At 41.2% G+C, this 25498-nt stretch overlaps 1 protein-coding gene across 3 annotated transcripts in view; it reads left to right on the top strand.

The window, feature by feature from the left end:
* col9a1c (collagen, type IX, alpha 1c) overlaps positions 1–25498 on the top strand; it is a 30691-nt gene that overhangs the window by 3922 nt on the left and 1271 nt on the right. For 2 of the 3 annotated variants that reach the window (XM_085262994.1, XM_085262991.1), the window contains 36 exons: positions 607–692; positions 1992–2063; positions 3617–3746; positions 6239–6635; positions 7020–7100; positions 8347–8364; positions 8751–8840; positions 8918–8953; positions 12326–12397; positions 12596–12640; positions 12726–12761; positions 12864–12887; positions 12978–13031; positions 15638–15709; positions 16071–16109; positions 16266–16322; positions 17338–17391; positions 17562–17615; positions 17727–17780; positions 17857–17910; positions 18015–18068; positions 18156–18209; positions 18311–18364; positions 18928–18981; positions 19531–19575; positions 19715–19768; positions 19899–19952; positions 20098–20151; positions 21697–21768; positions 21848–21883; positions 21977–22021; positions 22117–22149; positions 22458–22604; positions 22829–22883; positions 22977–23171; positions 23634–23720. In XM_085262994.1, coding sequence (XP_085119120.1) covers positions 607–692; positions 1992–2063; positions 3617–3746; positions 6239–6635; positions 7020–7100; positions 8347–8364; positions 8751–8840; positions 8918–8953; positions 12326–12397; positions 12596–12640; positions 12726–12761; positions 12864–12887; positions 12978–13031; positions 15638–15709; positions 16071–16109; positions 16266–16322; positions 17338–17391; positions 17562–17615; positions 17727–17780; positions 17857–17910; positions 18015–18068; positions 18156–18209; positions 18311–18364; positions 18928–18981; positions 19531–19575; positions 19715–19768; positions 19899–19952; positions 20098–20151; positions 21697–21768; positions 21848–21883; positions 21977–22021; positions 22117–22149; positions 22458–22604; positions 22829–22883; positions 22977–23171; positions 23634–23720 — 2618 coding nt within the window. The remainder of the gene's footprint in view (positions 1–606; positions 693–1991; positions 2064–3616; positions 3747–6238; positions 6636–7019; positions 7101–8346; positions 8365–8750; positions 8841–8917; positions 8954–12325; positions 12398–12595; positions 12641–12725; positions 12762–12863; positions 12888–12977; positions 13032–15637; positions 15710–16070; positions 16110–16265; positions 16323–17337; positions 17392–17561; positions 17616–17726; positions 17781–17856; positions 17911–18014; positions 18069–18155; positions 18210–18310; positions 18365–18927; positions 18982–19530; positions 19576–19714; positions 19769–19898; positions 19953–20097; positions 20152–21696; positions 21769–21847; positions 21884–21976; positions 22022–22116; positions 22150–22457; positions 22605–22828; positions 22884–22976; positions 23172–23633; positions 23721–25498) is intronic. The other variant, XM_085262993.1, reaches the window with a different exon arrangement.

Here is a 25498-nt window from a genome sequence, read left to right as displayed (position 1 = left end):
AAAAGCATTTAAAAAATAACGATAAAAACCCTGAAAACCATAAATTTCACACCCGAGCCTCAACTCTCGCGGCCTGGTACCAAACGACTCGTCCCGGGGGTTGGAGACCGCTGGCTTAGATTACCAATCAGGTGAAACCAGATAATCTCCCACGGTACTCTTGATCATTTCTCATGGCACACCTATGTGCTGCGGCACAGTGGCTGGAAAACACTGGTTTAACCCCTTATTGAAATAAAACTGAAATGACTGTAGTACCTTTAAATTTACCATAGATCACTGTAATTACTGTAACGCAGTGAGATGACTGATTTATCTATGGCTCCGAGGTTTGGATTTCTCCAAATTAAATATAGTTGATCTTCAAATCATGTCGCAAAAATCTTTGTTCCATTCAAAATCTAAAAGGTACTTGTCAAACAATTTCTCCAACTTCATGCACCATCAACATCACATACAGCATTTTTCTTTTTCTCCTTTATCTTAACTGCAATGCAAAGAAAACACAGAGGTCACCTGCTACATGTTATTCATGTGTTGTGTTATAAACTCAGTCAAAGAGACCTGTGAGTGTGATACTGATGTTTCTCCATCATTCCTGAACAGAAAGCAACCGTGCCATCTATTGATGTCGGCTTACTCCCCCATCTGTGTGGCTCTTCTGTCCTTCCTCCTCACTCCAGCTTTTGGTCGTAAGTCACATTGCAGCACAGTGTGGAGTCACCTGACACAACACAAATCAGAGTCCCATATCTTACATGGATTACACCATTGCTGTGACTCTGTCTTATAAACACAAAGAAAGAAGGTTACTGTTAACACCCCAATGCTGACCTTTGATAAGTCAGACTCATCATTAGAAGTCACAAATCAAAAGCCATAAATAGTATATTATTGACATATTGTGCCGGTCTGTGTGGTGGCAGTACATCGGATTAAACGTGCACTCTGATAATCGCGGTAGACTCACTCCCCGCTCTTGTTTGGGGCAGATTGTGCACCGCTTTGTGGAATTCGCCTCATTATCCAGGCGCACACATGCAGATGCACGTGGCATTTTAAACGTGGTTCATCTCCAGCTCGTTGCACTAATGACGGGCTTTCTGAGCGTAACGCTGCGGCAAGCAGTAACTTTTAACAACTTGAGGCCCACATGCACAGTCAGATAAGTATTTAGTGGTGGTAAATATCTCATTTCTCAGCAGTTTTAATGGGGATGTGGGAACGACTTCCAGATGTGTTGTGTTCACGCCGCTCGCTGTCAATGAGCTGAGTCAGCTCATTGACTGGGGAGCCCCTCTGGCTCTCACCATCTTCGTTTCCCAGAGTTATTCACGAGGATTTCCTCCTGAACAACTTCACTGTGAGGAGTCAGGATAGCGCCCTCCTCTGGCACATCACACAAATAGATTTTCTGTGACGATGAAAGTGTTTTTCACTAGAAACTCTATCAACTGTAAACCTGTTGTGATGTAAAACCTGTCCATTATTTTATTATGAGCATAAAATTATAGAATAAATGTGTAATACTAATGATGAAAGCAGAAACAGGATGGTGGTGGGATGTTAGCAGGTTGTAATTTTGATAAATTGCTTCCACATTACCCCGCTAAAATGTTCCTAATGACTTGTGGCTTTTTCTGCCTGTTGTAGTTTCTGACCTTGGTGAAATATTCTGAACAGGGCGCTGAGAGATCTGTATTATAAATTTCAAACACTGCTTTGATTAGTCTGAACTGCAACTGTCTTAATGCTCAATCATCCAGCTAAAGTAAATCCCAAAAGGCTGATTCTGTTTATCTGGATGTAGCATTTTCAGCTACATCCAGATGAACAGAATGAACCTTGTGATGTTAATCCAGACCTTGCTTCTCCTTTGTTGCTGTCTATGACAAATGAATGAACGTGGCCAGTATTATATATTAGCCTTGCCACATTTAAAGCAAACAACAAGTGCGGCAGGATTTTTTCTTTTCTTTTTGTCCCATCAGAACTGGACCTGAACAGACTGGATGGAGATTCTGTCTGCCCGCCAATAAGAAGTGGCCAAGATGACCTTCCAGGTAAAATACTTAGTGGGACACTCTTTGAAAATATACAACAGAAGCTTTAAAACAACAAATCCAAGTCTAGAAAATCCCAAAAGGAGAAAAGGAAGGCGGTGAGTTTAATTGGAGGAACAGGGTGGGCTGCCTAATGCCTCAAGATTTCAAATGAGGCAAATAAAATGTTCCACTTGAGTTTAACAAAACTGTAGAACAATACAAACTCAGCAGCTTGTAACCGCTTGGCACTGCTGCTCTGTTCACTCCTACACATCTGCTCACATGCTGCTCTGTGGTTTTAAGTTATTTACAATAAAGTAAAAAGCGTCTTTGTTTACATCCTGTTCATAAGGAAGAGTTTACACTTTAAATGTATGGAAAGACTATTTGGCAAGGATTGGAAATCAGCCTGCCCCATACAGTGAATGCACCTCATTAATATTTTATCCATGCAAGCTCCTGTAACTCCTGCCAAGTTAAACTGTGTCAATGTAAATACAACAAACATATGTAGTAAATGTACAGAAGCTGAAGCGACAACTGATTCGCTGCCTTGTCATAAGATCATTTGAAAACAGGCTGCACTGCACATGAAAGCTGTTTCTACAAACGAGCTATACAACAAGAGTGCTGATCACTACTTTATGCATGAATGTAACAGGAATGGTGTGACACAAAACAGCTAGCAATTATATTATTAGTGTGAGTAGATGTGGAATCACAGACAGTAAAATCAAAATGATTGTTATTGAAATGTTTAAACTTACATTAGTGCTCATGTTATGTGCAGTGCTAATGCTAATGCTATTGTTGTTCTCTTCACACTAATGGGATCAGCACTAATACTGCAAACCCAGTTCTGTTCTGAATATGTTGGAACATTATGCAAAATGTAAATTGAAACATCCCCCATCTGCAAATCTCGCAAACCAGCGGTTCCCAACCTTTTTTGTGCCACGGATCAGTTTATGTCCGACAATATTTTCACGGACAATATTTATGTATTGCTATTACGTGCTGCGTCATTTTACTCACAGCATGACTACATAATTGCTTCTTCGTCTTCTTCTGCTTTACTGGCAGATGGAAACCCGTTTAATTAGAGCAGGTAGTTGTACTGCCCTCTAGTGGAAGAGAATGTAATTGCTCTGCCTGTTTCTCACACGGGTAACGGGCAGTTTATGTCCAACAATATTTTCACAGACTGGCCTTTAAGGTGTTGTGGATAAATACAACAAAATAAAACCATTCATAACACATGGGAAAAGACCCAGGGAAACCGAGTTATCGATAAAAACGATTACAAAAAATAACGATAAAAACCCTGAAAACCATAAATTTCACACCCGAGCCTCAACTCTCGCGGCCCAGTACCAAATGACTCACGGGCCGGTACTGATCCGTGGCCGGAGGGTTTGGCGGACGCCGTTGTAAACCCATGTTTTATACACAATATGTGATATTTGCTGCTTTTTTAATATTTCCAGCCTTTTACTGGCTCATCTAAATGTTTTTGAGACGTGTTGCTTCCATCACATTCAATCCTGCCATCGTGTCATTATCCCATGTAGGGTTTGATCTGATCACTCAGTTCCAGCTGGATGTTATTCCCCTGAAAGGTGTGAGGAAAGTGGATGGCTCCACAAACCTCCAGGTGGCCTACCGCCTCGACAAAGAGGCCAACTTCCAAATTCCAACTATGTAAGTAAAGCAGGGGCATCTTTAAAGAAGCTGATTTTTTTAAATGTCTAACAGCACCAGCCCTCATGCAGGTGTTGCATTATTACAGGTCTGGCACAGATGTTGCTGCTCGGCGAGCGGCGTATAATTGTTTGAGGAAAAACATGTCAGGACGTATTTGGCATCTCTTAGAAACACAAAGAGTCAGAGTATTTTTGGATGTGTTTGAGTGAGTGCAGAGAAATAGCAACTAAGACCCTGATTGAAGCTGTTTTGTCAGGATAAGAGAAAAAAAAACATAATTCACCACTTTAATAACTTTAAGTTGTACTTACCTTCAGACGTTTAGGTATGAGTGTACCATAGCATGTACTGACAACAGTTCTGGCTTCCTGTGAGGATCTTTGCTAGTTTGTAATTAAAGGTTAGCTGTAGTAATCTGGATGTTTAAAGGACAACTTTTTTAAACATCATTTTTTAACCATGATCTGCAAATGTTACCATGTTAACCATCATTTCCAGTAATAGGCACACAGATTGTGTTACTTGCCTGTTTGTTTGTGTGGTGGGAAGCGTGAGAAGGGCTTCAATATTTCCCGTGGGCTGTCACGTTTTGTTTTAATGCTTCTAGTGTAATTACTCCTGTCAGTCCTTTTAATAATAAAACACAACTATAGTGGGCATTATTTGAAGGCTAAGTGGAATCCTACCTGGGAGACTAAGAAGTCACTCTCGGGGGCTTTCATAATGGGTCGCAGTCACTACACCAGTTCTCTGACAATCCAATATAAGTAAGCACTTGGCAATAGTGAGAAGCCACAGATAACTTTTAACGGGAACAGACCTACAGCAGGGTGGCCGAGTGGTTCAGTGGTTTACACTGTTGCCTCACAAGTCCTGGGTTTGAGTCTGTTAGCATGGACAATATTCTCTGCATTGTCTCCCGCTACTCCTGCTTCCTGCCACAGCCCAAAGCCATTGTTTGTGTCTCTGTTTATGGCCCTTTGTTAGACTGAGTACCTGTCCAGGGTGAACCCCACCTCCTGCGAGGGGTTTGTCTGCTAATATCACATCATACCTGAAATACCAGTTATCAGTTTGGCACTTGGCACATGGAATAGTTTAACCTCCACCTTTCTTGATGAAGATTTATGGGAGAAGAAATGCTTTATTTATGCCAAAGGTTGGGTTTACTGTGGTAAAGCAGACAAAACATGAAAAACAACTTAGCTCCATAAAATAAATATGTCAGTGTCACAACCCAAACAGTAAAGAAGGCATTCAGTAATAACAGAAATAGAAAATACAAAAAAGTGGAGTGGGTAAAGAGTATAAAAGGTAATAAAGAATAAGATACAATAAAGAGCTGAAATCTGAAATGAATGCAGGTGTTGTGGCAGCAGAATTGAAGTAGATGTTAGAGAAAGTGTTCAGCTGCATGTCCAGATGGCCAGGATCCTGTCAAAAATGGACATATAGTAAACCTGGGCACCTGATCATTACAGCAACTAAACGATCAAGATTTCCCTCTTAACATGGACCGACTCACTGCAGACACGTGTCGGGTCAAGATTACAGCTGGGGTTTCTTCTAGCCACATGCTCATCAGTCCGTTTTATTTAAAAACCACTTGAAGTCTTATGTTTAAAGATCTTAACCCTAACCCCAGATGCCCAATAACCTGGCAAATGTTACATGTTAATTTCCAGTAACTTGTCCTAGAACAAAATGTTACGTAAGCAGAGATGCCTCCTGTTGTTTCCCAGCTTGCCCGCTCCAGTCTGTTTTGGCTAATCTGTTCCTGGAGGCCAGCTTTCCTTCGAAGCTCTTATGTAAGTTGCTGGCACCCTGCATCTATGCCCCTTGGTTCAGTCATGCTAAATGTAAATACTTGTTTTTCCCCCCACCTCACAAGTCCAGTCGCACAAGCTGTGCTTTGAAGTTTTTGCTTCAGCTGCACTCCTGCTCTTGTCGTCTGCAGGGCAAAGGCAGCACATACTCGCAGCACTTAGCTGAAGAGAAAGCTCTTCATTTGTTTTATTGGGTTTTTATTACCTCACCTTAGTTATTTACTAGGTGGTAAAAGGCTGTAGTGCCCATCTATGAATGCACCACCCACTGAGATGTTGGCTTGTCAAAAACACAGAAAGCACCAGTCTGGATGCTAACCAGGGTAGCATATTGTGACTGAGCTACTGATTTATGCACTGAGACAGCCTCCCTCACAGTATCTGATTTTTGATATAATAGCAGAATTTAAAACCTCTCTTTGTTTCTTTGAAGTGTGTGCCTTTAATTTGAATCTCAAAGACAATGACGACAGGGCTTTGAGTTATTTTTACCCAAGTCTTGCACTTGATTTGATGGTAGTTTTGCTAAGTGCTGATCATAAATTAACTCTGACATCGGAAATATTTTGAGTGTTTTAACCCGGCTGGGTGAGTGGCGGTGCATTTTGGTGTGATTCGCAGAAACCAGAAGATTTGAACCCCTGCTCCTCACTTCTCCCTCAGACTCAACTTTCCTCGTGGCTTCCCAGATGAGTACTCCTTCATGACGACCTTCCGCATGATCAAGAACACCATGAGCAAGGTGTGGAACATCTGGCAAATAGTTGATGAAGATGGCTACAAGCAGGCCGGATTACGCCTGAATGGCGACGAGCAGGCTCTGGAGTACTTCCTGACAGGCCCCGATGGAAATCTGCAGACAGTCACATTCCCCGGCCTTTCTGTGCTCTTTAACACAAAGTGGCATAAGGTGATGATTGGCGTAGAGCACGACCAGGTCACGCTGTATGTGGATTGCCAGCCTGTTGATCAGAAACCCATCAAAGGCAAAGGCTCCATCAACACAGAGGGAGACACTCTTATTGGCAGGCTGGATGCTGATCCCAACGCCTCCGTAGTGGTAAGCAAGTATGGAGAACTGCCTGCTCTATTTAATAATCTTCACCCTCCTTACGAGCATTATCAGGGAAATTGTGCTCTTTGAGAACAACACATTCAGGTTTATGTGTGTGCTGAGCTCTGCTATAATTCTAAAGTGCTGCTGTCACGGCAAATCTGCTCAGCTGGGTCCCAGTAGGAAAAAAGGATGGGGATTGGGGGGGGGGGGACTTAATCCCTGCAGAGAATCACATTGGTGGAAAAGCAAGCTCAACAACCCATATAGACAGCATTGATTCCAAGCTACAAAGAAGTAACAGCACCACGAAGAAGCATTTCAAAGCCCTTTCTTTTCTCAGTTTCATTTATGAAAATAATTCCACATGTTACCATGTCTTTTTTACAGTTTGAGCTCCAGTGGATGCTGATACATTGCGACCCAAAGAGAGCCCAGAGAGAAAGCTGCAATGAGCTGCCTCCCTCTGAGGTACAGTAGCGGAGACAAGGATCTGCTCAGCATCTGTTGTGGTTTGTGGTTTTACTCAGGTTGATGGAGCTTCCAGTATTTTTGAAGGGAAGCGGCAGAAATGCTGAGACAGAGCTGCAGAAGTGTAACAAACACCTCGCCAAGCAGTTTTACTCTTTAGCTCTTTATTTTTTATTGTCAACATTGAGCTGTTGTCCTACAAACATTTGTTGGAGGAAGAGCTGTTTAGGAGCTACTTTAAACCTACAGACTGTATATATAAACTGTGACACCACCCACTGGTGCCTGGACTTAGCATTTTGAAGTAAGGGTATTGGTTGCAGCCATATTGGCCTTCCTTTTTGTTGCTTGGTTAGCAAAGCATATCCACAGTTAACTGCAATATTTAAAGGGGAGTTAACTTCAATAGGTGAAAAACAGCCTTAAAACAAATGTATGTATTTAATGGAGAAACCAAACAGCCATCTTTATGCGGTTTTATTAGCGGAAAAGGGGTAACTTTAACCCCGTTACACCAAGTGCATCGTAATTGATACATGAGGCTTTGAGCCCTTTATTATATTATCAGTGTGATTTTTTTCTCCTGAAAATCTGATGTATACAGTCAGACACTACTATGAGCAATTAACTGCACAGGATGTAGCAAGAAAGAGGGGTTTTTTTGTTTGTTTTTTAAAAGCATAATTAAAACGTATACGTAAAAATAAAACTAAAGTATAGGAATAGTTACTCCTTGTGCAGTTGACTTTTTCAACTGCACAAGGAGTTTTCCAACCCCGGGAATATTACTCTCTGCCTCAACAATGTGTCCCAGTTATTCTCTGTTTATAATTTAATTTATAATTAAATATTATGTTTCATTTCTACTGTGATTAATGAGATGGCTGCCTGCGATGAAAATGCCACTCTGCAGTCTCACATTTCGTGCTCTGTGAACTCTGCCGTGCAATGAATTAGGATTAGTGAGAATTGTTTTTATTTTTTTTTAATTTAATCACTTTCATCAAAATGTGACTGATTGTACACCCTGTGGACAGATTCATTTCCTGCCCTGGTGCACTCTATTAGCTCTCAGGCTAACACGGGGAGTGTGGGTACTGTTTACGGGGCTTTGTATTTAAATGACAGCATGACATCACTCACTGCCGTTGTTGTGAACCAGAGCGCTTTTGCTGACACTTTTGGTGAGGGTGGTGTGACTACTTTCACTAACTCTCCCTTTATCTGATTTCTCTTGCTTCTTCAGATGTATGCCAATGCTGAGGTATTTATTTTTCATCTCTACTTTCTTTTTGCTTTGTGATTTTAAACCAATAATCTGTTTCAGTGCTTCAGTTGCCTAATTGCCTTAATGCTTTGTTCTATATCTAATAAATGGTGGTGATATTATTTGTTTTTAGCATTGCATAGGTTGACCATTCTTACATTTGTACATCAAATCATGTGCCCAGAAGTGACTTAAAACCAGGTGGCACAGAGATAATTTCCATAGATTATAACTAAATCTGTGAAGAAGAAGCCTTTACGCTGAAAAAGACTTTATCTTCTCTTCTACACAAGTGTTTAGATTGAATGTTTAAATTCAGTTATCTAGCATTTCTCAAGTTTTCTGTGATAATATGTTAATTGTTTGTTTGTCTCTTCTGTCAGCCTGAAAAATCAATCCCAGGCCCCCCAGGTACCCCTGGCCCAGAGGGCCCCCGAGGGCCAGCAGGAGAAAATGGCAGAGATGGAAGAGATGTAAGTATTTCCTACTTCCATTAGCACAGAGTGAGTATTTTTCTCTCTTATTTGACTTCTTTTATTTATCTCTCCAGGGTCTTCCAGGGCCTCCTGGCAGTCCTGGCGCTCCTGTGAGTATTAAACGCAAAATGATATACTGACGACGTACCTCGAGGCTGCGTTCTCCCTCTCAATGTGTTTGTTTGTCATATGATACCCCAGGGAAATGATTCACGTCGCGGCTCAGTTACACAGTTTCAAAACAGATTTGTCTGACACAATATGACTCGGCATTGCTTACTATGATAACACTTCTTTGTAGACCAATCCTGTTACTTCTGTAGTGTGTCTCCAGTGAGAGAGTGTTGAAATAATCTGGGTAAATTAACTTCAGAACATCCACCTGGTCACTGACAGCTAACAGTTATTCTGGCAAAGTTTCCTACACTGAAAGTGTAACATGACCAAAGTCAGTCTGAAACCCTGATACTTTATCAGGACCTCTAACCTCTTGAATTACAGGACTCCGTGTGGGAACTACCCTCAAGTGGCTGTTAGAGGAGTTGCAGTTTTTGGATCTTTCTTGATGGCTTCTTTTTTTCACCCTGGAGGTTGCTCCTTAATTACAATCCATTCCAATGTTCATATATACTAACTTTAACAGTGCACACAGTGGTTAGAATTATCTCTTAACAACAGCAATGGGATGTGACATAGAGAAGAGGTTGGTGTGGATGAATGGGTCAACAAAACATTGGACTTTAATTCAAATACAATGTAAACGGAATATCAGTATAAATCTCTTTAAGACAAAAGTCTGGATTTCAAATGGAAAGCATCAGTGATGCTGTAGTAATCAGCAGCTACTAGGTCAATTCTGGTTTTTTGAAAAACATGCACAGTGCAGCTTGGTAAGTTACGAACTTAAAGGCACTTGTTACATCTTATTTTTTGTTGACAAGGGCCTGTGTTCATAAATACTTAATATCCAAGGGCTTCAACAGGAAAAGGGTCAACTTGGGTTAACATAAAGTTTTTTTTAATGCTTTTCCTGTTTGGTACAGCCAAATTAAAAAGCTTATGAAAGAAGAGTTGTCAGGCCAAAATGCATCTACTGCTTCTACTTTAACTTCTAATCTTCTGAAGATGTGGTTGGTTAGCATATGGCTAAACACAGCAAAACCCAAATGCTAGAGATCTGTTGGATAGTAAGAGGTTAAATAGGTTAGTGTCACAGAATGCGGTGGCAGACTGTGGAGTAGCAGTGAAAAGGAGGACCCAAAATACAGGACTCTTATAATGAACAGTGGATTTATTTACAGTGAGTGGAAAAACAACATGGCTATATACAAATCCCAGCACTGTGGCCCTGTGGCGATTCTCCCTGAATCCAACATAGTGCAGATGTCCATGAAAGGTGAAAAGTAGCAACTCTAAAAACTCCTGTTCCCAACACCGTGACTCCAAAAGTACTCTGCTCTCCGATTCCCGGTAACACACAAACGCACTCAGGTTAGCAGGATTAAACGAGTTTTGACTCCAGGATCAGCGCTGACTGGAGCTCAGCCACACTCTTAAATAGGGCGCTCTTAACGAGGCCATCAGCTGCAGTTGGTGATGGCTGAGAAGCGGCAGGTGTGGCAGCTTCCAGCGTGGGAACACTTCCGGGTCGCAATCCCTCAGCAACCCAAAACATCCAGGAATATGAATGAACATAAACACACACAGGGAGACGGAGGAAAAAGGATACACAACAACCAAAACACTACATACGGAAAAATAGACATAAATACAGAAATACATGAGGCCTGGGTCCCTAGGCCCAGGCCATGACAGGCTGCGTCATATGGCTGCCTCTCACAGACGTTTTTTCCTGTTAAGAGTTTTTTTATTCCCACTGTCGCCAAGCGTGTTCTCATAGGGGGAGGGGTGTCCAAATTCATGAGCTGCATCCTCCTGGCGCTGCATTTATAGACCGATTACGTCACAGCGACGCGACAAAGGCTGTCCAAATTCGAAGACTCGTCCAAATGAAGCTGACAAATGCGTCCTCCTTTTCCCCAAATTTGAAGGATGGGTCGGGTGTATCCTTCGTCTTCCACCATATCCCAGAATTCATAGTGCGCCCCAGCCAATTCCAGTTTCCAACAATGGCATCAGCTACTTAGTTTTAATATTACTCTTATTACTCTTTCTGAGTCTGAGATATTTTTAGGCGAGAATGTAGCTGTGTAAACTTCAAATATCTGCTTGGTTTATCAAGACATCACATATTTGCAAAAGTGCTCCGATGTTTTCAGAGACGTCTGTTACCCACCAGCTCGATAGCTAGCTGGGGCGAGAACACCAAACTCCCGGCACATCGTTTTCAAACTCCCGCGGTCTTTTGCTACTCAGGTTAAACATGATATATAAGTCACTTAGATAACTTATAAATGTTATTGTTTGGCTTTTTTCAGTGTTTTATTTGTTTGTGAGTAAATCGGTTTGGCTGAGATTAAAGTTATAGTTTTAACACAGCTGAATAAATGTCAAACAGAAAACTGATTAAACAGAAGTGTGAAATGATCGAGAATTTACGCCAGTGTCCTGTTATATTTTAGATAGAAAGATGCAGGAGGGAGACAGCTGCTGACGCAAAAGGCTAGACCGTCCAATTTTGCAGCCGCTCACTTCCGGCCTACCCGACCTTCGGAGGATCCGGCCCACGTAGACCGTGAAGGCCAGGTCCTCAGGAGGATGCAGTCTATGAATTTGGACACCCCCAGGGGGTCATTTGCTTTTTGGGGTTTTCTTTGTATTATTGCAGGGTCTTTACCTGACACTAGGAAGCGCCTTGAGGCAGCTACTGTTGTGATTTGGGGTTATATAAATAAAATTGAAGTCTTAGTGTTGCAGTATACTTATCTTTCTTCTACCAGTTTAATTTGATCACAAGTAGCTTTGTCACAAATAAATCAATTTCCTCCATTAAACGAATGGCAAAAATAAAAAAAAGGGGGAGTGCTCAGTAGGTAGCGTGGGTGGGAGTTCTCATATGATGTGAATGCCACTTAATGTGCTGCTATAAACTACTTAATATAGCAGTGAAATCTTGACTATGATGCCCTGTTTTCTTTCATTCAATAATAACTGAGATGTCTTCGTGACTTTGTAATAAAAGTGTACAACAATTAAGTTTCCCAAGAAGAGTAGGCTTTCTACTAAAATATTAGCATTTATGCTAAAAGAGAAATTTAGGAATAAAGGCATGCTAAGTAGCAGACACAAGCCTGGTTCAGATAAAGGCCTCATGTTAAGCAGTGCCTTTGTCATTCACAGTCACGCCTCCTTTGTTTCCGACATAGCCTTACACAAGCTCATCTTGCGGTTGATCGTCGAGTGCGGCCCACCTTTCATTGATTAAATGTTGACTGGCTCTGCCTCTGTGTATCTAAGCAACGGGGCAGGAAGATGCAGGAAGAAGATAAAACAGTTTTATTCTTGTTGTGTCTGTTTCCTAGGGCAGCAAAGGAGAGCAGGGGGAGATCGGTCTTCCTGGACAGAGAGGCCTGCCTGGTCTTCCAGGACCTGCTGTAGGAAACAGCACCTGACACACATTTTTTAATACCTGCCAGTGCTGCCTGTTTGTGTGTGTGTGCGTGTGTGTGTAAATATATGTATATGTTTCAAGCTAAGGATAAAAATGTGCTCGCTAAAAATTGTTACAAACATTCTGTGTTGTAGTGTGTAAGGATGCCACATTAATTTGACTGTATGTTGACTATCTGCAGGGTTCAGCTGGTCCAATGGGTCCCAGAGGGCCTGTAGGAGAGAGAGTGAGTCAACATTTACTTTCATTCAAATCAATGATTTACAGGAAATAATTGACAATGTACTGATTTTCTCTGCTTTTCATCACAGGGACTTCCTGGCTTTCCTGGACCTCCAGGTCCTGCTGTAAGTGGAAAGAATTCTCATTTAAAGCAACATATGCATATGGAAATGACACTAAATGACGACGATGTGATAAATGCTCCTTCTTCTGTGTCTCCTTTCCAGGGTCCAGCAAGAGAAGGACCTCCTGTATGTGTTTGCTACCGATGTTGATGTTTTGTTTCTCACATGTACATGGCCTTACTGGTGAATTATCTGGTTTCTATTCATGTCTGGCAGGGACCTCCTGGAAAACCAGGAACCCCAGGAGATGAGGGGAACATTGGACCAGAGGTCAGAATGTTTTTGTGGAATAGGTGTACAACATAAAGTCAAGTCCCATAAAAAGAGCTCCCACAGCTTGCTTGTGGAAGCATGTTATTGCAACCCATAGTTGTACTTTATTGCAACAATGATGTTGGTGAGAATTATGACAGGAGCTACACTGTTGAAGCTTGTGCATCAATGCCACGCTGTTTGGGGCAGCCATGTATGAAAATGTGTTTTTGTGGAGGTAGGAGGTAAAATGATTTTGAGACATTACTGCTCCAGCAATGTCTCAACTTCATATTGCCATAAGTTGGCTGTGCGAGCTGTTTATTGTGGACCCAAACACAAGATGCAGGAGTAAACAGGTAATGCTCATAAGTGCAAAATTCCAGGAACACACAAGGAACCAAGCAAGGGAATCCAAAAAGATAGAAATGAACAGGAAGCACGTATTATCAAGGAAACTCAGAGCAGGATGAATGTTAGGGTGTCACGCAGCTATGAGGGATGACACAACAATGAACAAGCGGAGACTGAGGCAATAATAACAGGTAACAGATGGGACACACAGCTAGAGACATAATAAGATGGGTGGAAGTTAAAAGCAGCACAAAACTCAGAGAACGCCCCTTGCCAAAATAAAACAGGAAGTGCAACACGAATCAGCAGGGGGGATAGGATTACCTCGACACAGTGGTAGGATAGAAAGAGCACACAGGTGTGCGTAGAAAGACAAAGATGAGACAGAAGGAGGAAGTGAATAAAAACACAAAGGGAACAAGCTAAAAGATAATGTGAGAGTGACCAAACTAAGAATAGTAGACTCAAATAACCAGACTTGAAAATCAACCATAAAGAACCCACAAAAAAAGGATGTAAACGAGACTTTAACACAAGGGCACAATAACCAGGAAAGCAAATACGGGTTAACTAAGGAACACAGAAGCCAAAACCAAAGATAACCTCAAAGAATGACTTCAAATAGCAAGAAAAATACAAACAGGAAATGTAATAATACATAACACCAAGAAAAAGAGAATACTACTTTTTAAAGGCAAACAAACAAACCCAGAATAAAAATCAAAAGAATAAAGAACTAACTGAAAACCTTTTAGTACTTTTAAAAGACATCTTATCAGTTCCAAAACAGCCACTACATCAGAGAGGACCTACTCAGCTTAAGAAGTATAGGCCTATCTCTAAGCTTCCATTATTATCAAAAATTCTGGAAAAAGTAGTTGCAGATCAACTTACCACTTTTATAGAAAAACATGAAATTTATGACAAATTTCAGTCGGGTTTCCGTAAAAGTCACTCAACAGAAACCGCATTACTTAAAGTCTCTAGTGACATTATGATGTCAGCTGACTCCGGAGCATCCTCAGTCATGGTTTTGGTGGACTTGACATCTGCCTTTGACACCATTGACCATACCATTCTGATTAACAGGATCCAGGACGTAGTCGGTGTGTCCGGTCTGGCTTTGAAGTGGTTTCAGTCACACCTCTCCAACAGATCTTTTAGTGTTTTTGCGAATCGGTTTATGTCACATTCTAAAGATCTGACATGTGGGGTACCGCAGGGTTCAGTTCTGGGTCCTATTCTTTTTCTTTTGTACATGTTACCTCTAGGACTCTAGGACTCTAGTAAGGCAGTTCCCTGAGGTGTCTTATCACTTCTATGCTGATGATATTCAGCTCTATTGTTCTTTTAAGCTGATGGAAGTCCATAAACTGTCCTCTTTAATTAAATGTTTAGCTTCCATTGAACAGTGGCTTGGTGACAACTACTTACAGTAGAACTCTGAGAAGTCAGAAACATTAATTATTGCCCCCGACAACCAGATATCTCTAATCAAACAGCATCTTGGTTCTCTTGGCTCATCTGTTCACCTGAGCCTCAGGTACCTTGGTGTGATCTTTGATTCTGCCATGTCCCTAGAACAAAACTCTCGCCAGTTAATTAGGAATTGCCTTTTTCAGCTAAGAAACATCTCCAAACTGCGAACTTTGCTGTCTAAATCTGAGTTAGAAATGGTTAGATGGTTGGCTCGCTTAGATTATTGTAACAGTCTTTTTCTTTGTTTGAGCAAAAGGAATCTTGACTGTCTCCAGTTAGTCCAGAATGCTGCTGCAAGGCTTTTAACTAAGACACGAAAAAGAGAGCACATTACACCAGTGTTACGTTCATTACACTGGCTTCCAGTACATTTCAGAATTCATTTTAAAATCTTGGTACTGACTTTTAAAGCTTTGAATTGTGATGCCCCTGCTTACATTTCTGATCTTTTAGAACCCCGCGCTCCCTCTCGAAGCCTGAGATCATCTAATCAAAGGCTGTTGTTAGTCCCTCGAACATATTTTAAAACCAGAGGTGATAGATCTTTTAGAGCGGTGGCCCCCAGGTTGTGGAATGCTCCATCATTACGTTGCCTTGATTGTATTTATTCTTTTAAAAAGCAGCTTAAGACTCATTTATTTAGATTGGCTTTTAATTCGATTTGTGCTGTGTGTTTTATTATTAATGTATTTTATGTATTTCTGTTTTATATTACTGTGAAGCACTTTGTGGTTTTTAGTGCTATATAAATAAATTGATTTGATTTGATTTGATTAAATGTGTTATTGCAGGGTCCACCTGGGCCTAGAGGAGGACCTGGGGTTCCAGGGCCTCCTGGCCCTCCTGGCCCACCAGGGCGTGTGGTAAGAACCTGATCCAACACTGGTTTTATTATCATGTGAGACTTTATTATTTCATACATTTCCTACGTTATATACATACATGGTACAACAGCGCACATGGGGTTGTCTACCAATCAAGGTTGGTGGTTCGATCACCGGTACTTCCAGTCTTAGTTCTTAGCGATGCTAACAGCACACATTGTAACTAGCCCTTTCCTTGCGGACAAATCTCGTCCTGAGCTCAGATCTCTGTATGAAATCACGAGCATGTGATGGTCCCGCATGCAGCCGTCTCTTTTCACACATTCAAATCTGGAACATAGATTTCTGTGAACGTCTAACCCCCTGTGGCTGTTTTAGATCTCACTCTGCTGTGTTTTAGGGACCGCCCGGTGCCAGCAATGAGGGAAGTGGGGAAGCTGTGAGTGTTTTTCTGTCTTATATGCTGCCAAATTTTTCCTGGATGCATGGCAATTGGAGTGGTGACAGTGAATTTGTGACCAGAATGAGTCATGTTAAAAAGAGGCTGGTAACAGCCACGCTTGTTGAGTATCTGACTGGCTGTGTATGTTTATAGTGTCCTGCTGCCTGCCCTGCTGGACCCCAGGGGCTGCCTGGGCTACCAGGGATGAAGGTGAGGAATGTTAATGAAGGATGTTCAGTGATTCAGCTAATTAAAAGCCAAACCAGACATTTAAATTAGTATTCTTGTCAGACTGGGAGAGGTTTTTTAAATGTTTAGGTTATCATGGGACTGCAAAAAATCTTCATTTCTATTCCATCTAATATCATTCTGCAAGGCGTAGCTTTAGACTTAAAGTTTACTTAATAGGCTGTGAAGCTCAACATCTCATCATCCTCAATAAATATGGAATGACTAACATCAATGCATCGATAAGTGTCAGCAAGTCAGCAAGAATGAACTGTAGAAACTCAGACTCTGACGATCAGGTCAGGACATTATCCAGAGTTGTCCTTTCTCACATGTAACTCAAAGAGACTGTATATAAAAGATGGATTCAGATCTCTGGATGTCACTATTGTGCCAGCACCCACTGATTTTTTGATCTTAGCATGACATTAGCCAAATGTTATTTTTTCTGAGCCATATGTCACCATATTTTGATAAGCGAGTGGCGTGCTAATTTGTCAGCTAACATTATCAACCGTGTTTACCAAACGAAGCACAGATATACATAGCTATAATTAGGGCTGCATGCCACATTAATAACATAATGGAAATCCACACAACAAAGTTGAAGCATAGAGTTAATGGATAAGCAGACGATTTTATTTAAACCATTTTATTTGTCAAATAATTGCACTGAAACTGCTCCAAAAGGTACCAACAGCAAAAATAAGGACTCCTGTTCAGTGATTTGTTTTAGTGAAGGTGTGGCTTTGCAGACAGCGATCAGCTGCGTATGATTCAGAAAATAATCTGGAAACATTCTGTAGAACCCACAACAGCTTTTGTACCGTGCTGTAAAAATAGATAGATAGATAGATAGATAGATAGATAGATAGATAGATAGATAGATAGATAGATAGATAGATAGATAGATAGATAGATAGATAGATAGATAGATAGATAGATTGATTGATTGATTGATTGATTGATTGATTAATGATGTGATTGTTACCTTTAGGGACACAAAGGTCTGGATGGTGTGCCTGGAAAGGACGGCGTTCCTGGAGAGAAGGTACAAGCAGAGTGAAAACCAGACAGAGCATACAGTACATACAGTAGTTACCTTGTAGCAATGAGCTATGTTTCTCTACCAACAGGATACCAAGAACCATTTGTACACATGCTACAATCCACCTTCACAAAATGTGATGTTAATGTGTTTACACTTGCGGTTTTCCACAGGGGGAATCAGGAAAGCAGGGTCCTCAAGGACCACCAGGTCACATGGGAGATGATGTAGGGAAGCTTCTCCCTTGGTTACACTGTATTAATATTAATGAAATTATGTCTCCCTAAAGATATAAAGTGATAAATATCTACAAAATAAAATCTCTTTTGTCCTTATAGGGACAAAGAGGACCCATCGGAGTCCCTGGAACCGCAGGAGAGAAGGGAGACAGAGTACGTTTAACAGAGATGACACAGACATTTGGACCTTTGTACATGTAAATGAAAGCTAACTCTTCTCCATTCTCAGGGCCCACCTGGCTTCAACGGTGTCCCAGGACCCACTGGTCCTCCTGGAGCTCCTGTAAGCAGTCTTAGTTTGATCAGCTCCACGGCCTCTGATCTTCTGGCATTTGCTCTAAGAGCGAAAAAGGGATGTACTTTAACCTGTAACTAACTTTCTCTCAGGGTGTGGAGGGAATGCGTGGACGTCCGGGTTTGCCGGGGCCTAAAGGCGAAGATGTGAGTCCTGCTCTCTACCTAAGATGATTTATATAACAAATCATAATTCGAAAAGCATTTAAAAAAATGTGATTTGATCTTGTTTAGGGAGCCATGGGAGCTCAGGGATCACAGGGTCCTCCAGGGGAAAAAGGAGATACTGTAAGTAAGCTGGAAGATATAAAGTAGAAGTGGAAGAAAATGGATGAATGGTGAGACATTTATTTTTAGCACAGCATTGCTTAATATATAGTGTTTTTCAGGGAGGGCCTGGAAATAATGGCTTAGATGGAAGTCCTGGAGTTGATGGCGCCAAGGTAACCGTTATCCCCTGTGATCTTTTTACTAATAAAAGTGCATCATACTAAACTAAAACTCAATAATTGTCTGGGAGACATGGAAAGATTGAATTGGATGGGCCTGTTTGTAAAATATACAAGACAGAAATACATCAAATCTACAAGCTAATGGTGACACGTGGCCAAGAAAGGCTGACTCAACCAAAAATCTAAGAGTATACAAGTATTCAGTTAATTAATTAAGAAAGAAGGAAACACATCAAATATTATTATTGCATATTGCTATTAATGTTTGTTTTTATCAGGCTTGAAATGTCTGACAAAAAAATAACGATTAAAAACCCTAAAAACCATGAATTTGTGAATGAAGTGGGGACCGCTGGTCTACAACATATGGTGTCCCCCCCCAAAATTTACCAAATTATTCTGCTGAATGCATCATGGGTGTAGTATGGCGTCCATTGGACTTTTGGCTGGCGCCATGTTGGTTTCTTTGGAAAAATCGTTGAACACACATTAAACAAAAGTAAACTTGTATACCGCATACAACAATCTGTGCACACTTTGCATCTCCTCAACAGGGAGAGCCCGGCACTCCTGGAGCTGTTGGTGTCAGGGGGATTGTGGGTATTCCAGTAAGTCAAACTTAATTTTTGTACATTCTGTTAAACCTGTAATTGAACTATATCCTCTGTGGTTACGATTTCCAGGTGTTAGCGTTTCATTGGGAAGCTAGTGACGCTGGTAAATTAAAGGAGGACGAGCTTCTCTCTGAAGCAACAAAGCTGGTCAGCTAAATAAAACATTAAAGTCAAACAACCTGCAGGAAGGGCAAGGGCACACCTACTGTTGCCTGTAAGGCTGTGAGATGTGACTTGAATGGTAAATGTGAATTCACAAACAGCACAGTAGATAAAAGGACAGTGTTTTTACTATAGGCTGTGTGACTTATTTCCAGTGTGCTTTTACCTAAAGATTTTTATTACTATTGTTTCTCAAACAGTTATAAGTGTTACAAATTGATTTCCTGTTAATGTTAAGCAACGTTTTATGCTACTTCACTGCTATGCTAATTCCCTGATCCCATTTCCTGTTAATGTTATCTATTGCTTCTCACAGAAACAGACGTGAGGCAATGACACAAACATTTTCAGTTTGTTTTCATGACATGTTTTTGTTCCTAGGGTCTGCCAGGGAAGTCGGGAGTAGCTGGAACCCCTGGTGAAAAGGTAATTGGAATAATCATCCATTTAATGAGGCATGTCTTTATAGCACATCCCTAATGTTATTGCAGCTGACAGCTTCAGTAGAACACTCTCTTTGAGGTTTGAGCTGACTTATTCAGTGCAATTCCTGCTGTGGATTTAGGGCAGCACTGGTGCAGAGGGACCTGTCGGACCAGCTGGACTTCCTGGAAAAACTGTGAGATTACGCTACCCACAGAACTCTATCCATGAGCCTCTAATTTTACAGATATTTTTCATCAGTTATCTTGGTTCTGCAAGTGATATTCACACTCATTCAAATTCATTTGGATATTTTTCCCATATAGGGTGGGCCTGGAAAAGATGGAGCAGATGGAAAACCTGGAGATAAAGGAGCAACTGTAAGTTGACATTTTGTCCCCATTGCTTCATGATTTTTTTATTTAAATTAAAAACAAGTCACACTTTTAGACTTTTCAGGTACGTTAGTACCAGCACATTCATGTGCAAACTGAAGTTGAGGTTTTACTGCTTCTTGATGTACAGGGTCAAACAGGAAAACAAGGACCAGTTGGGCCTGCAGGTCCACCAGGAATCCAGGTGAGATCCTGTCCATCCATCCATCTGCTCCCAGCTGGGCATTCCCAGAAAACATTCAAAGAGAAACACACAGGAGCCATCCTGACTATTTGTCTAAACCACTTTAGCTGGCTTCAACCAAAGTGAAGGCGCAGTAGCTCTACTCTGAACTCCATCGATGTGTGTGAGCTCCTCTCTCTATCACTAAGGCGGAGTAAACCCGTTTTAGCTGCTTGATTGGCCTGATGACATCAGTGTTGTCTCATCATTCAATTCTATGTTCCAGAAGCGAGTCTTTTTGTCTTATTGTCCCAGGCACGCCTTTACAGCTTTACAGAGGAACAGAAACTTTGATGACGTCTCTGGAAGTTCAATTCAATTCAATTTATACAGCGCCAAATCACAACAACAGTCGCCCCAAGGTGCTTTATATTGTAAGGGAGACCCTACAATAATACATACAGAGCAAGCATGAACCACCTGCAGACAGGGCCAAGGAAGACAGGATAAAAGGAAGCTGACATGCTGTGGAAGAGAGACTGAGATTAATAACAAGGATGATTCAGTGCAGAGAGGTCTATTAACGTTAGGGGTGGGTTTTGATTATCGATTTATCGATTGCAATCAATTCTAGCTTGGATAACGTGATATCGATTCATTAAAATCCTGAATCAATTTTTAAATATAAATTCATTTTGCCCGAAACGCCAGAATCTCAGGTTAAACCTCCAAAAATTTCGACAACCAACAAAAACTTTAAACAGTAAATGACAGCAGTACACGGATTCTGCACAAAGACGTAAACACAACAAAGCGCGGACCCGGCGCATCAGAATCAGTGAGACGTCTGCTTTCTCACCATGGACATGCTGTCGGGACTGAAAGCCGACAGCTCACTGATTCTGATGCGTCGGCGGCTCCGCTCTTTGTGTTTGTCTTTTTTGCGCTCGATTCTGAAGCTGCAGGTTTGATCTCTCTCCAAACAACATTGACTGAACCAGCAGCAGAAGAAGATCCAAACTAGCTTCACGTTTCGCTTCACATAAACATCGTCATGAATTCCCTCTTACTTTTGCTGTTATGCTTCCACCACGATAAAAATCACACTTCATGCAGAGCTCTCCGTCTCTCTCTCTCTGTTTTCTGCATTATTCACTTGCTTATTACCCACCAGTCTACCGTTGTGTACAGAGCTGTCTGCCACTGTTTTTTTTTTTTTTTACTTTTTTAAATTATGCAAAATTGCAAAATGCTCAGCTGTGTCTTTAATAAAACCTCTGTAACTTTGCTCTGTTTCACTTCAGCAGCATCAGGTAATGTTCAGATGTTGATTTATGGTTTTCTTTCTTCTTTGTTCTACTGCAGAGTATTTTTATCTGCAGCCTAAATGGAGATGTGTCTGTAACAGCTAATGATGAAGAGTTAGTTTCTGCAAAATTCACAAATGACATCATGTAAAAAGGTGAATCAGAGCAGGTGTTAGGGGTGGTAAAACAAAGCTACTTCAGCTGTCTCAACCCTGTTGCTCTGAACACACAGACATAAATATGTTTGTTGTATTTTCAGGGTGAGAAAGGAGCTAAAGGTAACCCCGGCGCCAAAGGACTGAAGGGCCATACTGGGCACAAAGGTGATCTGGTGAGACAAATTTCATTCTTTACCAAAGCTTAGAAATCTTATAATAAGAGTTTAGTGAAGAACATAATGTGTTGTTTAGGGACCTGTTGGACCAGTAGGACCGAAAGGAAGTCAGGTGAGTAATATTGTAATTTCCAGTTTATCTGCAAATGAACCTTAACGGTTCGTCCAGTAATTTGACTTTTTTGCTCAATCTGTTGTAAAACAGGGGGACAGAGGAATGCAAGGAGATCCTGGGATAAAGGGAGACCAGGTATTTGACTCATATGCTTAATTAAATGCAACAAAAATGTATTTTCTGTCGCTGGATTTGAGAGATGTTGATTTATCTTTATGTGTGTGTCTCAGGGCCCTCCTGGTGTTCATGGAATCAAAGGAGAGGTATGCATAAACAGTTGTCTGCTATAAAAGCTTGCCTAAGGAGCTTTTTACATGGAAAGTGTTTCATGACTTCTAACATTGCAAGCTTGGATTGTATATACAAACAAACAATTTAGAGCATTTGAATAGGTACTACAATCAATTCCCACCTTAGCATATGGTATAAAAAGCTTACAGAATGTTATTGAAGCTATTCGAACACTGAGTTGTGTATTGTTCTGGCACACAAGCTATCTTAGCTGATAGGGGCAGTATCCTACTGCTGACACATACAGCCTTGGTTCATAATGATTCGTTTTCACCATTAGCGTGGGGAGAAGGGCCAAAGAGGAGTTACAGGAGCCGATGGCAGACCAGGCCAGCCAGGACACGAGGGTTTGACGGGTCCAATGGGAGCTCGAGGGCTGGAAGGAGAGTCGGGCCTTCCCGGAGCACCAGGCCCGAGAGGTCTACCTGTAAGTGACACATTTAACCAGTATATGAAATGCATACACTTAAACCACATAGCAGACATGCTAGTGGTTCTAGAGATGGCAGCACCTGATCCACCAGTTTGGTTTGGAATAATCTCAGCAATTATTTCTAACGAATGAAACTGACAGAAACAGTGCAAATGCAACTGTTGGCTGCATCAACCCTTTGCAGTAACTTTGCAGTAATAGTATTCGTGATTTCACAGGGGCCAAAAGTGAGTGACGAGAAGCTTCGGGAAATGTGTTCAGCTATTGTTGAAGGTGCCGTTTGTTCACCTTAATAAAACCTCACATTGAACCCAATGAAGGGTTGAGCAGTTAAATATTAAAACCTATTTGTTGTAATTCATTTAGAGCAATTAGCTGAATTTATGAAAGAACTCTCAAAAAAGCCAGCAGCCATTGGTGCCCCTGGTACTCCTGGACCTGCAGGTCTTCCTGGACTCCCTGGACCAGCTGGAGCTGCAGGAGCAGCAGGAGCTCCAGGCCCAATGGGTCCCAAAGGGCCTCCAGGCTACTTTGGACTTCCAGGCGCACCAGGACAAAAAGGTCAGTATGGCATTTCAAATGTTTTCACCTTTAGTAAAAACTGAGCCTCGGTTTTTAGCATCCTTTACTTACAGCTGTAAGTGGGTTGTTCATTATGTATGCGTTTCACCCACACCATGACAGATAAGCTGAGAGGCTGTGATAGCCTTTTGCTTCTTCTCTATTTTCTTGGAGACCTTCCAATCCTAGAGTGGCTGTAGTGGAAAAAATTAAATGAAGCCTTTAGAGAAAACAATGCTGTCAGCTCTGGCAGTATGCCTTTGTCTTTGCCAAAGCAAACGCTGAAAGACGTTATGCAGAGAGCTCTGAGGATGGAAGAGAGTCACTGATGCATAACATTATACAATCAATGATGCACTAAACAGGGCGGAATCAGAGTGGAGTCATTAAGTTTCCTAATTACGTGCCTATAGCTGTGCCTCTCCATTTCATCTCAGCATCAATGTGCGTGTCCCTGTGCAGGTGATGGCGGGGAGAGGGGAGACAAGGGAGACAGGGGAGAGGATGGTGTGGGAATCAAAGGAAGCCAAGGCGCACCAGGTGCACCAGGTAAGGATTCTTGTTGTAATTAGAGCAGAGCGCTGGTCACAGTAAACAGGGGGTCTTCGAAATGTCAAACTGAGCTAAAAACTGACTTTAATTTTTAATTCTCATTAAAAGTGCAGTTTTTGTAGCACGTTAGAGAGATAGCCCTCACATATAAATATAAATATATATACTGTACTGTATAAAAGTCATTCAACTTGCTCAAATACAGGCTTTATCTCACAGCAGGACAATTTATTTGTCAGATCATTCCATTTAAAATGCTCCACAAATCACCAACAGAAAGTACCACAGTGTAGTGACCACTATAGAGCTCCGCTGTGGGGCTCTGGAAGTAAAGATTTCATAGGGATTTTGATATTTAGCCATTATTTTATAGCCGTCCAAAGCTGTTGTATTACTTGAACTGATAGTAGACGCATAAATCTAATTGACATCAACCTTGTTTTTTAAAAATGCAATGTGAAATGTCGTAGAAAAAATAGTTTGTTACTTTATTTAAAAAAGACCCTCAATAAAGCTTCGATAGCTCGCTATTCATCACTGATCAAGGACAACAGTAACAACAGCAGAGAGTCAGGGCTCTGTTGGGCCAACTATTCTTTTAACTATTCCTTTAAGTAGCAATGACTTCATTCATTTCTTTACAAATAAAATTTTAAGCAGTAAAGAAAACATTACTGTTATTCGCAGCCTTTCATCTGATGTACCATTAAGTACAGCAACTTTAATATGTTTTCATCTGTTAACAGGCCACAGGTTGTACCGCCGGCTTTTAAAGTGGTGATAATTAAACTACTTACAAAGCCCAACCTCAGATGTAAAGATCCCAGCCTTTACCTACTAGTTTGGCGTCCCCGGCACTGGAAAGAACAGCTGAGCCTAGTTCTTGTAAAAGGAAGTTTTTCCAAGTGGAAGCTGATGGGGCGTTTCTGATTGTTGTTCCATTGTAAGGTCTTTACCTTACAGAATAAAGCACCTCGAAGCAACTTTTGTGAAATTGAAATTGAATTGAAAAGCCCTACTCTACCCAAAAACTGACATCTCTGCAACATCTCCTTTTGGTGGAGCAGTTACTATGGAAACCAGAAAATTTCAGGTTGACTAAACTGCAAGAACGGTTAATACAGCGAGTTACAGAGCGCTGTACTTACTGAGAGCTAGGCCATACTTTACCACACACACAATTACACTGTTATAATTCAATATATACACAACAATGAAAAGGATACCATTTAAGAAGGTTAGAAGACATTGCTCTGGAAACTGGGATTTGCAATGGATTATGGGATGAGTAGTTCCTTCACCACTAAAAGTAATTGTTTACACAATCTTATACCTTTTCCTGTTTTTTTTTATTAGTATTTTTATCCAGGGAGGGGCAGCCTCTCTCAAAGTAGCAAAAGTATATTGTTTAGGGTCATACTAAGACAGGATGTTTCTAATTGTACCAACATTTATGCCAGTGAAAGACACAACGTACTAGAGACTTGTTTAATGTGTGCATCAAAGAACGAGTGAGTCTCAAATACCAGCTGAGCCAGATCAGCTGATTTAGTGTAAAACCTGAAAACACGACCTGGTGTAACAAATGTCGATAATGCTTCTTTTTTCTTTTGCTTGCCTGTTAGCCCATCATCTTATTTTTTAAACTGGAAAGATCCCAGTTCACCCCGTCCATGCTAGATATCTGAGAGAAGTTATGTGAAATATACTTTAAAATGAATGAAGGATGATTTCTGTGAGATATGGATCACATATGGATCACGTGTGTGTGGCTG

Source organism: Mchenga conophoros, linkage group LG22 (assembly GCF_057382185.1).
Source record: "Mchenga conophoros isolate Kocher_MC1m ecotype Shallow Benthic linkage group LG22, M_conophoros_male_GT1.1, whole genome shotgun sequence".
Lineage (NCBI taxonomy): Eukaryota > Metazoa > Chordata > Actinopteri > Cichliformes > Cichlidae > Mchenga > Mchenga conophoros.
Note: the sequence above shows the minus strand (reverse complement) of the source record. Positions and strands in the feature narration are given on the sequence as shown.